Genomic DNA, 16,440 nt, shown 5'->3' with positions numbered 1-16,440 from the left:
GAGGTGACCAAGAGCCCAATGATCACTCGGACAGAGCTCCAGAGTTCCTCTGTGGAGATGGGAGAACCTTCCAGAAGGACAACCATCTCTGCAGCACAACACTAATCAGGCCTATATGGTAGAGTGGCCAGACCATGAGAAAGGCACATGAGAGCCCACTTGGAGTTTGCCAAAAGGCACCTAAAGGACTCTGACAATTATAAACAAGATCCTCTGGGCTGATGAAACTAAGATTGAACTCTGGCCTGAATGCCAAGTGTCACGTCTGGAGGAAACCTGGCACCATCCCTACGGTGAAGCATTATGGTGGCAGCATAATGCTGATTCACATCAATGCGCTATGTAGATATCAATAAGTTATATCTGTATCGCCATAGACAACACCTCTGCTGTCATCCTTACCTCCAAGTGTTTATTCAAGTTGGATCATCTTAGGTTGCCGACAGCAGTCACATCATTGGAAGACATAGTTTGGACTGTAGCCTACAAAAGCCCACTCCTACGCTTTTCCCGCAATCCATCAAACACATTTGGTGTGTCATCATAGTGCTCTCTGACTTGTGGTCAGACTCGATCAGGTGGAACGAACTTAAACTTTCGCCTGTTTTCAATTATGATTTGAATGTCATTGAGAACAGAGAAGTGTCAAAAAAAATCTAACATCCTTTCTGAATTTCAAAGTAATCCTTGAAGTAATCTAGTTTTTCAAAAATGTCTAATCTGATTACAATATTTTTGCTGGTAATATAACGGATTACAGTTACCATTATTTGCAATCCTTTACATGTAATACATGTAATCCGTTACACCCCAACACTGGCTGTGTGGATGTTTTTCAGCAGCAGGGACTGGGAGACTAGTCAGGATTGAGGGAAAGATGAACGGAGCGAAGTACAGAGAGATCCTTGATGAAAACCTGCTCCAGAGCCCTCAGGATCTCAGTCTAGGGCGAAGGTTCACCTTCCAACAGGACAATGACCCCAAGCACTCAGCCATGACAATGCAGGAGTGGCATCTCTGGAGAGACCTGAAAATAGCTGTGCAGCTATGCTCCCCATCGAACCTGATAGAGTTTGAGAGAATGGGAGAAACTCACCAGTACATTTAATGGATATCTTCTACGTATCTGCACATAAAATTCAGGAATGTAAAATCCTGCTCCTGTGCGCCCACAATCTGGGTCCTTGGATCCATCTGTGAAAAACTGTAAAAATGCATAAACTTCTACCAATGTCATTGTCAACCAGTTTCCCTATATCACTGACTTCTGACCAATCTTTTATTTTTTAATAGCTAGCCTTATTGTTTGGTGTGTTATTAGGCTATTATTACACAGGCAGCCACATTATTTCTTCCACAAAATTGGTCTTTTGACCAATCACATTAGATATTTTCACATCGGCTCTTTTTCAGCAAAAAAAAACTAGACCGTTTTTTCTCAATCTCTTCATTCAAAGACTCAATCATGGACACTCTTACTGACAGTTGTGGCTGCTTTGCGTGATGTATTGTTGTCTCTAATTTGACCTTTGTGCTGTTGTCTGTGCCCAATAATGTGTGTACCCTGTTTTGTGCTGCTACCATGATGTGTTGCTACCACGTTGATGTCATGTTGTGTTGCTACCATGCTGTGTTGTCTTGAGTCTCTCTTTATGTAGTGTTTTCTCTCTTATCGTGATGTATGTTTTGTCCTATATTTGTATATACTGTAAATGGCAGCATTCCAGCTGCATACCACCCTGCATACCACTGCTGGCTTGCTTCTGAAGCTAAGCAAGGTTGGTACTGGTCAGTTCCTGATGGGAGACCAGATGCTGCTGGAAGTGGTGTTGGAGGGCCAGTAGGATCCCAATGCCCCAGGGCAGTGATTGAGGACACTGCCCTGTGTAGGGTGCCGTCTTTTGGATGGGACGTTAAACGGGTGTCCTGACTCTCTGAGGTCATTAAAGATCCCATGGCACTTATCGTAAGAGTAGGGGTGTTAACCCTGGTGTCCTGGTTAAATTCCCAATCTGGCCCTCAAACCATCACGGTCACCTAATAATCCCCAGTTTACAATTGGCTCATTCCTCCCCCTCCTCTCCCCTGTAACCTAGGTGTCTGGCTAGACTGCAAACTCTCCTTCCAGACTCATATCAAACATCTCCAATCCAAAATCAAATCTAGAGTCGGCTTTCTATTTCGGAACAAAGCCTCCTTCACTCACGCTGCAAAACTTATCCTGGTAAAACTGACTATCCTAACGATACTCGACTTCGGCGATGTCATCTACAAAATAGCGTCCAATACTCTACTCAGCAAACTGGATGCAGTTTATCACAGTGCCATCCGTTTTGTTACTAAAGCACCTTATACCACCCACCACTGCGACCTGTATGCTCTAGTCGGCTGGCCCTCGCTACATGTTCGTCGCCAGACCCACTGGCTCCAGGTCATCTACAAGTCTATGCTAGGTAAAGCTCCGCCTTATCTCAGTTGACTGGTCACGATGGCAATACCCACCCGTAGCACGGGCTCCAGCAGGTGTATCTCACTGATCATCCCTAAAGCCAAAACCTCATTTGGCCGCCTTTCCTTCCAGTTCTCTGCTGCCTGCAACTGGAACGAATTGCAAAAATCCCTGAAGTTGGAGACTTTTATCTCCCTCACCAACTTTAAACATCTGCTATCAGAGCAGCTAACCAATCGCTGCAGCTGTACATAGTCTATCGATATATAGCCCACCCAATTTACCTACCTCATCACCATACTGTTTTTATTTTATTTACTTTTCTGCTCTTTTGCACACCAGTATCTCTACCTGCACATCATCATCTGATCATTTATCACTCCAGTGTTAATCTGCTAAATTGTAATTATTCACTCCTATGGCCTATTTATTGCCTACCTCCTCATGCCTTTTGCACACAATGTATATAGATTCTTTTTTTTCTACTATGTTATTGACTTGTTTATTGTTTACTCCATGTGTAACTCTGTGTTGTTGTCTGTTCACACTGCTATGCTTTATCTTGGCCAGGTCGCAGTTGCAAATGAGAACTTGTTCTCAACTAGCCTACCTGGTTAAATAAAGGTGAAATAAAAAAAATAAAAAAATATTCCCCAGGTTGTTGCTGCAAATGAGAACGTGTTCTCGGTCAATTTACCTTGTAAAATAACGGATAAATACTATAATATTATATATAATATATATATAATATTTTTATTTTATTTTTAATCCCAGCCTTTTGCCTTTTGGTAGGCGGTCATTGTAAATAAGAATGTGTCCTTATGTTAACTGACTTGTTAACTGACTTGACAAGTTAAATGAAGGTTAAATAAATTAAAAGAGATGATCTGGTTGGTCAAAAGACCAATTAGTGAAAAAATATCAAATCGAATTGTATTTCGTATAGTGTATTTCGTACACCGTACAGTGAAATGCGTACTTACAAGCTCTTAACCAATAACGCTTTAAGTAGTTAATAAAAAATAACAACAATAATAATAATAATAGATAAGTTAAAATAAATGGACTGCCTGTATAAACGCAGCCTTACATGACTTGTTTACCTATATATGTGTAGGTAGGCTACGTCATTGGAAATACAGTATAAATTCCTTTCTGATCAGTTTTGACAGAGAACTATTATTTCACAGGTAATAGCCAACTCGAGGCGGAGCGTAGCGTCCTCAAACTGAAGCACGGGTTGGATTCCATGCAGGTGTGCGGAAAGAGAAGAGAACGAACAAAGCAGAAGCGGCGTTCGCTGTTTCAAGAGCCAACTGGCGATACAGAAATACCTTTAAAATGACTTGAGTGCAAACGGAATTCAACATGGGGAATTTAGGTGAGTTTACTTGTATTCATTGTACGGATATGTAGTTTATATGGAAGTGAAGATACGTAGGCTACTTCAGAAGTGTGAGTTACCAATCTGAGCATTATTTTCTGGGTGGGGTCGGCATGCCGAAGTTTTTTTTTTTATAGTGGGTCTGTCATAAAAGGAACTACCATGGGATGTCGTCGTGTTTCTAGCAATGTCGTTTCCAGTATAATGCATAGGTCTACATATGTAGTCTAACTATCTGGCTATCTGATTTAATATAGTAGTAACATTAAACAGTATGAATAACAGAACGTGGGTCAATAACGTCATTTTCCCAGTTTGGACAATGATTGCTCATTAGGCGGGCGTAAAGTAATAATATTGGTTGTGTATGCCTATTCGTAAACAACTGATGGATTAGTAGATGAGGAATAGTAGCGGATCGCAATATCATCACTTACACTAAGGTGCAGGCCTGAATTGACCAATTGTATTTCGGTTAAGCTGGGTGAGAGGAGGCTAAACTTTAAAACTACCTGGTTCAATTTGCTTTAGAGAAGGTGGCATAAAGTGAATTATCTAGGCCCCTCTTTTATTTTCATAGACAGGGGCTGGTAGCCTAATAGTCTTATACTTTGTGCATTGTTTAGCATACTGTATTTTCTTCTCAACAAATGCATAATTAACTTGCAGAGAATGGAAATTGGTCTTTATACTCACAACAGTTACCATTTCTGGTGTTGATTGAGTTGTAATTACACTATACATTGCCTTGTTTTCAAACTGTCTGTAACCAGACTAGAAATGGGAGTGGGAGGCCCCGGTGCACAACTGAGCAAGCGGACAAGTACATTAGTGTCTAGTTTGAGAAACAGACGACTCCGGGATGCTGGCATTCTAGACAGAGTTCATCTGTCCAGTGTCTGTTCTTTTGCCCAGTGTCTGTTCTTTTGCCCATCTTAATATTTTCTTTTTATTGGCCAGTCTGAGATATGGCTTTTTCTTTGCAACTCTGCCTAGAAGGCCAGCATCCCGGAGTCATCTCTTCACTGTTGACTTTGAGACTGGTGTTTTGCTGGTACTATTTAATGCAGCTGACAGTTGAGGACTTGTGAGGCATCTGTTTCTCAAACTAGACACTAATGTACTTTTCCTCTTGCTCAGTTGTGCACCGGGGCCTCCCACTCTTTCTATTCTGGTTCGAGACAGTTTGTGCTGTTCTGTGAAGGGAGTAGTACACAGCGTTGTACGAGATCTTCAGTTTCTTGGTAATTTCTCGCATGGAATAGCCTTCACTTCTCAGAACAAGAATAGACTGACGAGTTTCAGAATCAAGTACTTTGTTTCTGGCCATTTTGAGCCTGTAATTGAAACCACTAGTGCTGATGCTCCAGATACTCAACTAGTCTAAAGAAGAACAGTTTTATTGGTTATTTAATTAGAACAACAGTTTTCAGCAGTGCTAACATGAATGCAAAAGGTTTTTCTAATGGACAATTAGCCTTTTAAAATGATAAACTTGGATTAGCTAACACAACGTGCCATTGGAACACAGGAGTGATGGTTGCTGATAATGGGCCTCTGTACACCTATGTAGATATTCCATAAAAAATCAGCCGTTTGCAGCTACATTAGTGATTTACAACATTAACAAGGTCTACACTGTATTTCTGATCAATTTTATGTTATTTTAATAGACAAATTTGCTTTTCTTTCAAAAACAAGGACATTTCTAAGTGACCTTAAACTTTTGAACGGCAGTGTATTCAAAAGTATGTGGACACCTCTTCAAATTTGTGGATTTCAGCCACACCTGTTGACATATGTATAAAATTGAGCACACAGCCATGCTATCTCCATAGACAAACATTGGCAGTAGAATGGCCTTACTGAAAAGCTTTGTGACTTTCAACATGGCACCATCCAACAACAGTTCGTATAATTTCTGCCCTGCTAGAGCTGCCCCGGTCAACTGTAAGTGCTGTTATTGTGAAGTGGAAACATCTAGGAGCAACAACGGCTCAGCCACAAAGTGGTATGCCACACAAGCTCACGGAACGGGACTGCCAAGTGCTAAACCGCGTAAAAATTCTGTCCTTGGTTGCAACACTCACTACCGAGTTCCAAACTGCCTCTGGAAGCAACGTCAGCGCAAGAACTGTTCGCTGGGAGCTTCATGAAATGGGTTTCCATGACAGTGAAGCTGCACACAAGCCTAAGATCACCATGCGCAACGGCAAGCGTCGGATGGAGTGGTGTAAAGCTCACCTCTATTGGACTCTGGAGCAGTGGAAATGCGCTCTTTGGCGTGATGAATCATGCTTCACCATCTGGCAGTCTGATGGACGAATCTGGGTTTGGCGGATGCCAGGAGAATGCTACCTGCCCGACTGTGTAGTTCCAACTATAAAGTTTGGTGGAGGAATAATGGTTGGGCTAGGCCCGCTTAGTTCCAGTGAAGGGAAATCTTAACACTACATTATACAATGACATTCTAGACGATTCTGTGCTTCCAACTTTGTGGCAACAGTTTGGGGAAGGCCCTTTCCTGTTAGCGCATGACAATACCCCCATGCACAAAGCGAGGTCCATACAGAAATGGCTTGTCGAGATCGGTGTGGAAGAACTTGACTGGCATGCACAGAGCCCTGACCTCAACTCCATCAAACACCTTTGCAATGAATTGGAACGCTGACTGCGAGCCATGCCTAATCCCCTAACATCAGTGCCGACCTCACTAATGCTCTTGTGGCTGAATGGAAGCAAGTCCCCGCAGCAATGTTCCGGCATCTAGTGGAAAGCCTTCCCAGAAGAGTGGAGGCTGTTATAGCAGCAAAGGGGGAACAACTCTATATTGATGCACATGGTTTTGCAACGAGATGTTCGACAAGCAGGTGTCCACATACTTTGGGAAATGTAGTGTACATTGAAGTCAGTGTTTACTGTTTACCCACAGATTATCTACAGTGATGAAAAATATTGAAGCAATGTTTCTATCCTCTGCTCCAGGTGTGTGCTGTGCAGACCTGAAGGACAACAAGACCCTTATGAAAATGGGCCTAGGACTGGTGCTGGTGGGACACGTCAACTTCTTGCTGGGAGCGCTGGTACACGGTGTTGTGCTCAGGCACATCAACGTGCATGTTCAAGCCAGGGTCATGGGGTACGCCATCTACATCATCATCGCCCTGGTGGCAGGGCTCGTGGTGAGTGACTGGAGGCTGGCACAGATAATAAAAGCACTGATCATCAGCAGCCAAACTATTCCCTGTGTTGTCCTTACATTGTGTATTGCTAATTTGAGCAGTATATTGTGTTTTGGTTTTCTTTAATCAAGTTATGATTCTTGTTTGGAATACAGTATCAGCCGGTAGTAACAAAGAGCCCAAACATAATTTTGTAAAGGTTGTGACCTTTTGGTGACATTCTGGTAACTTTATCATGTGACCTGATAGTAGTAGTATCTCCGTTTGTGGTCCTTTGGTAGACTGGAGCCATTTTAGTTAGTGAATTGTTGTTCGTACCATTCTAGCCTGTGGGCCAATAGGAACAGTGTATTAGCTAACATGTGACTTGACTTCTGTGTCTTCAGGGAATCATAGCTGGAATAGTAGCCATTGTCCTATCCAAAAACCTGAAAAACAGGATTCTGGTAAATATTGCTTCATTCTCTCCTACAGTAGTTTATTTCTCCACCTATCATTGACTGGGCAAAATACTGTTTTGTGTTTGTATTTGTCAGAACTTGCCCTTGTGTCTGGGCACGTTTTAGTATCCTCTGGTTCTTTATCTATGTGTGTGGGTGAGTTAAACCCATATTCAAAAATGTCTTGGGTGCCATGTACATTCAAATAAAGGCAGGCATTATCAATACACATGCAAAAATGGAACCCACCCTCCATACACATCATTTGTAACTTGTCAGCCAAGTCAAACAATATATACTGTATAGGCATAATATACACATTTACACTGTTTTGTTGCATTACAAAGTGGGATTTAACTATACTTTTATCATTGATCTACACAAAATGCTCCATAATATCAAAGTGAAAAAAACCTACATGTGATAAATTCAATAACTAAAATATATAGTCATTGCATAAGTATTCACCCCCTTTGTTTAGGCAAGCCTAAATTAGTTCAGAACTAAACTTTGGCTTAACAAATCACAAGTTATATGGACTCACTCTGAAATAATAGGGGTTGACATGATTTTTGAATGATTACCCCTTCCTCATTCATAAGCACAGCTTCGACGACACAGACCAGGGAGCTTTTTTGAAAGCCTCATAAAGAAGGGCAGTGACTAGTAGATGGTAACAATAACAAATCAGACATTAAATATACGGTATCTTTTTAGCATAGTCAAGTTAATAATTATGCTGTGGATGATGTATTAAACCACACACACATCAAAGATGCAGCCCTCCTTCTGAACTAAGCCTTAGGACAGCAAGGAAACTGCTAGGGGATGTCACCATGAGGCCATTACTGATTTTTAAAACGACCATTGGCTGTGATGGGAGAACTGAGGATGATTCAACGACACTGTAGTGACTACAATAATGATAAAACAATACTAATATTGAGAAAATATGTATTCAACAAGGCACTAAAGTAATACTGCAAAAAAACATGGCAAAGGTACTTTTTGGCCTAAACGCAAAACCTTATATTTGGGACAAACACAACACATCTTCAAGCATTGTGGTAGCTGCATCGTGATATGGGTATGCTTGACATCTGCAAAGACTGGGGAATTGTTCAGGATGAAAAGAAACAGGATGGTGTGACGCACAAGCAAAATCCAAGAGGAAAACATGGTTGTCTACTTTACACCAGACACTGGGAGAGGAATTCACCTTTCAGCAGGACAATAACCTACAACACAAAGCCAAATCTACACTGGTGTTCCTGAGTGGATAAGTTACAGTTTTGACTTAAGTTTGCTTAACTCTATGGGAACACTTGAAACTTGCTGTCTAGCCATGGACCCAACACCTAGACAGCGCTTGAAGAATTTTGAAAAGAATGGCCAAATATTGCAGAGAATAAGACAGCTGTAATTGCTGCCAAAGGTGTTTCTAACATGTTTTGAAGTGAATAATTATCTAATCAAGGTATATTAGTGTTTTCTTTTTCATTAATCTTTAAATATAATACATTTTCTTCCACTGACAGTATTTTGTATAGATCATAGACAAAGGACAATTGTAACACAATAAGATGTAAGGAAATCCAAGGGGGGTGTAGACTTTACAGTATATAGGCGCTGTACAGTGTGTCTATATATAAAATTGTGCTGAACTGTACCATGTGTAGCCACTTATTTTACTATCCAATAATATTGGTATACACCTAGTACATCTTGGTCTACCTGTCACGTGAGCTTTTTTGATGTTGGTAAATACATTATGTGACAAAGTATATGGACACCTGCTCGTCGAACATCTCATTCCAAAATCATGGGCATTAATATGGAGTTGCCCTCCCCCCTTGCTGCTATAACAACCTCCATTCTTCTGGGAACGCATTCCACTAGATGTTGGAAGATTACTGTTGGGACTTGCTTCTATTCAGCCACACGCATTGATATTGGGCGTTCAAATTCTTCCCAAAGGTTTTCGATGGGATTGCGGTCAGGGCTCTGTGCAGGCCAGTCAAGTTCTTCCGCACCGATCTTGACAAACCATTTCTGTATAGAACTCGCTTTGTGCATGGGGGCATTGTCATGCTGAAACTGTTGCCACAAAGTTGGAAGCACAGAATCGTCTAGAATGTCATTGTATACTGTAGCATTAAGATTTCCCTTCACTGGAACTAAGGGGTCTAGCCCAAACCATGAAAAACATCGCCACATCATTATTCCTCCTCCACCAAACTTTATAGTTGGCACTACGCAGTCAGGCAGGTACCGTTCTCCTGGCATCCGCCAAACCCACATTTGTCCGTCAGACTGCCAGATGGTGAAGCATGATTCATCACTCCAGAGAACGTGTTTCCACGGATCCAGAGTTAAATGGCGGCGAGCTTTACACCACTCCAGCTATAGCTCCACGATATTTGGCATTTTGCATAATCTTAGACTTGTGTGCAGCTTCTCTGCATTGGAAACCCGTTTTATGAAGCGCCCGACGAACAGTTCCTGTGCTGACGTTTCTTCCAGAGACAGTTTGGAACTGTGTAGTGAATGTTGCAACGGGTGTTGCTTAAATAGCAGAATCAACTAATTTTGAAGGGGTGTCCATGTGCTTTTGTTTGTGTGTATATATATATATATACACTGCTCAAAAAAATAAAGGGAACACTTACACAACACAATGTAACTCCAAGTCAATCACACTTCTGTGAAATCAAACTGTCCACTTAGGAAGCAACACTGATTGACAATAAATGTCACATTCTGTTGTGCAAATGGAATAGACAACAGGTGGAAATTATAGGCAATTAGCAAGACACCCCCAATAAAGGAGTGGTTCTGCAGGTGATAATCACAGACCACTTCTCAGTTCCTATGCTTCCTGGCGGATGTTTTGGTCACTTTTGAATGCTGGCGGTGCTTTAGATCTAGTAGTAGCATGAGACGGAGTCTACAACCCACACAAGTGGCTCAGGTAGTGCTGCTCATCCAGGATGGCACATCAATGCGAGCTGTGGCAAGAAGGTTTGCTGTGTCTGTCAGCGTAGTGTCCAAAGCATGGAGGCGCTACCAGGAGACAGGCCAGTACATCAGGAGACGTGGAGGAGGCCGTTGGAGGGCAACAACCCAGCAGCAGGACCGCTACCTCCGCCTTTGTGCAAGGAGGAGCAGGAGGAGCACTGCCAGAGCCCTGCAAAATGACCTCCAGCAGGCCACAAATGTGCATGTGTCTGCTCAAACGTCCACAGGTGGGGGTTGTGCTTACAGATACAGATAACACCAAGATTGGCAAATTCGCCACTGGTGCCCTGTGCTCTTCACAGTGAAAGCAGGTCCGCACTGAGCACATGTGACAGAGTCTGGAGACACCGTGGAGAACGTTCTGCTGCCCGCAACATCCTCCAGCATTACCGGTTTGGCGGTGGGTCAGTCATGGTGTGGGGGGCATTTCTTTGGGGGGCTGCACAGCCCTCCATGTGCTCACCAGAGGTAGGCTGACTGCCATTAGGTACCGAGATGAGATCCTCAGACCCCTTGTGAGACCATATGCTGGTGCGGTTGGCTCTGGGTTCCTCCTAATGCAAGACAATGCTAGACCTCGTGTGGCTGGAGTGTGTCAGCAGTTCCTGCAAGAGGAAGGCATTGATGCTATGGACCGCCCGTTCCCCAGACCTGAATCTAATTGAGCACATCTGGGACATCATGTCTCGCTCCATCCACCAACTCCACGTTGCACCACAGACTGTCCAGGAGTTGGCGGACGCTTTAGTCCAGGTCTGGGAGGAGATCCCTCAGGAGACCATCCGCCACCTCATCAGGAGCATGCCCAGGCGTTGTAGGGAGGTCATACAGGCACGTGGAGGCCACACACACTACTGAGTCTCATCAGCCTGTAGTGTGGTTTTCCACTTTAATTGAGTGTCTCCAAATCCAGACCTCCATGGGTTGATAAATTTGATTTCCATTGATCATTTTTGTGTGATTTTGTTGTCGGCACATTCAACTATGTAAAGAAAAAAGTATTTAATAAGAATATTTAATTCATTCAGATCTAGGATGTGTTATTTTAGTGTTCCCTTAATTTTTTTGAGCAGTGTACATATATCAAATACTTGTTCTCCCCACTGTGTGTGTGTACATACATACATACACACACACACACACACACACACACACACACAGTGGGGAGAACAAGTATTTGATACACTGTCGATTTTGCAGGTTTCCTACTTATAAAGCATCTAGAGGTCTGTAATTTTTATCATAGGTACACTTCAACTGTGAGAGACAGTAACTAAAACAAAAATCCAGAAAATCACATTGTATTATTTTTAAGTAATCAATTTGCATTTTATTGCATGACATAAGTATTTCATCACCTACCAACCAGTAAGAATTCCGGCTCTCACAGACCTGTTAGTTTTTCTTTAAGAATACCTCCTTTTCTCCACTCATTACCTGTATTAACTGCACCTGTTTGAACTCGTTACCTGTATAAAAGACACCTGTCCACACACTCAATCAAACAGACTTCAACCTCTCCACAATGGCCAAGACCAGAGAGCTGTGTAAGGACATCAGGGATAAAATTGTAGACCTGCACAAGGCTGGGATGGGCAACAGGACAGTAGGCAAGCAGCTTGGTGAGAAGGCAACAACTGTTGGCGCAATTATTAGAAAATGGAAGAAGTTCAAGATGACGATCAATCACCCTCGGTCTGGGGGGGGGGGCTCCATGCAAGATCTCACCTTGGGGGGCATCAATGATCATGAGGAAGGTGAGGGATCAGCCCAGAAATACACGGCAGGACCTGGTCAATGACCTGAAGAGAGCTGGGACCACAGTCTGAAAGAACCATTAGTAACACACTACGCCATCAAGGATTAAAATCCTGCAGCGCACGCAAGGTCCCCCTGCTCAAGCCAGCACATGTTCAGGCCCGTCTGAAGTTTGCCAATTACCATCTGGATGATCCAGAGGAGGAATGGGAGATGGTCATGTGGTCTGATGAGACAAAAATATAGCTTTTTGGTCTAAACTCCAGTCGCCGTGTTTGGAGGAAGAAGAAGGATGAGTACAACCCCAAGAACACCATCCCAAGCATGGAGGTGGAAACATCATTCTTTGGGGATGCTTTTCTGCAAGGGGGACAGGACGACTGCAGCGTATTGAGGGAAGGATGGATGGGGCCATGTATCGCAAGATCTTGGCCAACAACCTCCTTCCCTCAGTAAGAGCATTGAAGATGGGTCGTGGCTGGGTCTTCCAGCATGACAATGACCCGAAACAACATACAGCCAGGGCAACTAAGGAGTGGCTCCGTAAGAAGCATCTCAAGGTCCTGGAGTGGCCTAGCCAGTCTCCAGACCTGAACCCAATAGAAAATCTTTGGAGGGAGCTGAAAGTCCGTATTGCCCAGCGACAGCCCCGAAACCTGAAGGATCTGCAATGTGTATATATTGCACACAGGTGGACTTTATTTAACTTATGTGACTTCTGAAGGTAATTGGTTGCAACAGATCTTATTTAGGGGCTTTCATAGCAAAGAGGGGTGAATACATAGAGTTCAACCGATTTAATCGGAATGGCAGATTTTTTTTATTTTTTTTAATTAGAGCCGATTTCAAGTTTCATAACAATCGGTATTTTTGATTGCCGATTAAAAAAAATATATATAATAATAATAATTAAAATTGCAATTTTTAAAAAAAATTTTTTTTAAATTAATTTATTTTATTTTTTTAGAAATGTTATTTATTTAAAAAAAAAAAGTACCTTTTTTAACAAGGCAAGTCAGTTAAGAACACATTCTTATTTTCAATGACTGCCTAGGAACGGTGGGTAAACTGCCTCGTTCAGGGGCAGAACGACAGATTTTCACCTTGTCAACTCAAGGGATCCAATCTTGCAAACTTAGTTAACTAGTCCAACACAATAACGACCTGCCTCTCGTTGCACTCCACAAGGAGACTGCCTGTTACACGAATGCAGTAAGCCAAGGTAAGTTGCCAGCTAGCATTAAACGTATCTTATATTAAAAACAATCAATCATAATCACTAGTTAACTACACATGGTTGATATTACTAGATATTATCTAGCGTGTCCTGCAACATATAATCTGACTGAGCATGCAAGTATTTAAGTATCTGACTGAGCGGTGGTAGGCAGAAGCAGGAGCGTCAACATTCATTCAAACAGCACTTTTGTGCGTTTTGCCAGCAGCTCTTCGTTGTGCGTCAAACATTGCGCTGTTTATGACTTCAAGGCTATTGACTCCCGAGATGAGGCTGGTGTTACCGAAGAGAAATGGATAGCTAGTTAGCGTGCGCTAATAGTGTTTCAAATGTCACTCGCTCTGAGCCTTCTAGTAGTTTTTCCCCTTGCTCTGCAAGGGTAACGCTGCTTCGATGGTGGCTGTTGTCGTTGTGTTGCTGGTTCGAGCCCAGGGAGGAGCGAGGAGAGGGACAGAAGCTATACTGTTACACTGGCAATACTGAAGTGCCTATAAGAACATCCAATAGTCAAAGGTTAATGAAATACAAATGGTATAGAGGGAAATGGTCCTATAATAACAACCTAAAACTTCTTAACTAGGAATATTAAACTCATGTTAAAAGGAACCACCAGCTTTCATGTTCTCATGTTCTGATCAAGCAAGTGCACATATTGCACTTTTACTTTCTTCTCCAACACTTTGTTTTTGCATTATTTACTTGAGGCTAAATATATTTTTATTGATGTATTGTTAAAATAAGTTAATTCAGTGTTGTAATTGTCATTATTAAAAAAATTAAAAAAATAGGCCAATTTATTTAATCATTATTTTTTAAAATCGGTATCTGCTTTTTTTGGTCCTCCAATAATCGGTATCGGCGTTAAATCATCATCGGTCGACCTCTAATACATATGCACGCACTACTTTTCCATTTTTGAAGTTCACTTCACCAATTTAGAACATTTTGTATGTCCATTTACATGAAATCCCCCCCCCCCCAAAATCATTTAAAATTACAGGTTGTAATGCAACAAATTAGGAAAAACACCAAGGGGGATGAATACCTTTGCAAGGCACTCTGTATTCCCCTAACCCTACCGCCCCTAATTGGAGTAAACTAATAGACATCAACACTTAAGCTTCTACTTCCAGTTTTACATTTTTTTACGGAGACTATTTTACATGTTGTTTTTAGTCCCACCCTTCAGCTCCACTCAAACCCTCACAAGCTTTTTTTGTTTATTGCCCCTTGCAGATGTGGGCGCTGTTGGTGGTCAGTTTAGTGTCAGGCCTTCTGGCTATCGCCTCCACTGTGGGGTTAACCATTTCCATGGTTAAGGCCATTATGAGTGGAGGTCGGGGCCTGCTGAAGAATTGCAAGTTCCCTGACGCGATTGGCTACTCCAGTGTCAATGAGTGCCCCTTTGACCCCACAAGGATCTATGTAAGTATTTATCAAAAGCTATTAATGACATGCACTTGTTTTTAACTTCAAATGCACACAACAGTAGAATTGAATATTAAGATCATTTTAAGAATTGAGGTTGTTTGTTTACATAGACTTAGTACGGGCTTGTAGGAGTATAACACACCTTTTGTTCTCCCTAGGAAACGACTATTATTCTGTGGGTTCCTCTCATTCTAATGTGTGTGGTGGAAGTGGTGTTCTCAGGCCGCTGTTTTGCTGTCTGCACCTCCTTCCTCCGCCTCTGTACGTGCAGAAGACGAAGGAAGATTGTCAATGGCAGAAGGGTAAGTTAACTACCCTTACGATGAGTTAGCTTGTCTGAGACCTGAAGATTTGTATTAGCTCTGAACCCTAGGTGTGGGCTAATGCAGCCTTGAGGTGCCTGGATAACATTTGATCAAATCCAGGTTGCAAAGTCCTGTCTTCACTTACAAATGGCAATGCTAAACGTTTCACTGACCGTGTGCATATTCATTATGCCTGTTATGTTGCAAAACATTTCTCAAACAAAACAGGAGGTACCTACCTGAATTTGTCCAATAGAAAAACTTTGCTCTTAAGGTTTCATAACTAATGTGTGGGTGTGTGGATCATGTTTTATACCCCTTTGTTGCAGGTGCGCATTCAGACTCCAAGTGAAATGTTACCGGTGTCGCCTTCTCCTGAGTCAGAAACTGAGTCAGAGCCGGCAGAGCAACATGAACTGCTGAAGCCTGACTCACCGACCGAGAGGAGTGAATGGGTCTGAACTAATCCACCATCTGCACTGACTGTTCAGGACCCATGGTTCCTGTATGTTGACTGGAGGAAGTAGTGCTATTGAATAACTAGCCAAATGTGAGGTTCTTGTCACATGATTACTGTTTCTTGAAAGGAATATGTTCAAGACAAACCTCGATGTCACTGTAAATATTGTTTACTTAACTTGTTTCCCCAGCCATGGAAAAGGAGTAGGGTTGCAAAGGGTGGGTATATTACTGTCGAGGTTTACCAGAACTTTATCACATGACATCTAGTGGCCTTTTAGGTACTTCAGATTATCACAGGTAAATTACGATAGTTTTTTAAAAAGCTGTAAAACAAGCTTAGTGAATACCATTTGAGGGTTTCAACATGAAATCACTTTGTAAATGTTTTGGCACATGGAAAGTCATATTGGAGCAGTTGCAGAGTTAATTGACGATAATGCCATTGTTGATTAGTTCTCCATTCATTAGGCTGTAAATCAAAAAAAGAATACACTAAGTTAATCAAGGAGCAACTGAAGATGTTCTGGACTAAACAATTCAATGCATTCGTAGTATATAGCTGTAGATTCTCATAGCATTGGTTTCTTAATGTGTGGCCCTTCATATTTGTAAGCACTACTGGGAAGACATCTTCAATTTCATGTTTGCAGAATAAAATCAGTAAATGTGTCATGACATTAAAGGAATGTGCCCTTACCAAAATATCATTGCTGAACATCAATCCAGGAACGCTGATTTCATTGAAATTGGGTCCGAATTAGTCATTGGAACTAA

The 16,440-nt window shown here is 42.0% G+C and overlaps 1 protein-coding gene across 1 annotated transcript; it reads left to right on the top strand.

Annotated features, from left to right (window-relative positions):
* Nucleotides 1–3,639: 3,639 nt before the first annotated feature.
* On the top strand, nt 3,640–16,373 carry LOC139375310 (transmembrane protein 54a). Its single transcript, XM_071116963.1, has 6 exons — nt 3,640–3,830; nt 6,819–7,015; nt 7,402–7,461; nt 14,705–14,893; nt 15,058–15,201; nt 15,534–16,373. The coding sequence occupies exons 1-6, from the start codon at nt 3,818–3,820 to the stop codon at nt 15,663–15,665; spliced, it is 735 nt and encodes a 244-aa protein (XP_070973064.1). The 5' UTR covers nt 3,640–3,817; the 3' UTR covers nt 15,666–16,373.
* Nucleotides 16,374–16,440: the final 67 nt, after the last annotated feature.

This window comes from Oncorhynchus clarkii, chromosome 19 (assembly GCF_045791955.1).
Source record: "Oncorhynchus clarkii lewisi isolate Uvic-CL-2024 chromosome 19, UVic_Ocla_1.0, whole genome shotgun sequence".
Lineage (NCBI taxonomy): Eukaryota > Metazoa > Chordata > Actinopteri > Salmoniformes > Salmonidae > Oncorhynchus > Oncorhynchus clarkii.
This window is presented reverse-complemented; position numbering and strand designations above follow the sequence as displayed.

Coding starts and splice junctions, on each gene's coding strand:
- LOC139375310 (XM_071116963.1), top strand. Junction 7,462..14,704: donor ACCTGAAAAACAGGATTCTG/GTAAATATTGCT, acceptor TGCCCCTTGCAG/ATGTGGGCGCTGTTGGTGGT. Junction 14,894..15,057: donor TTGACCCCACAAGGATCTAT/GTAAGTATTTAT, acceptor TGTTCTCCCTAG/GAAACGACTATTATTCTGTG.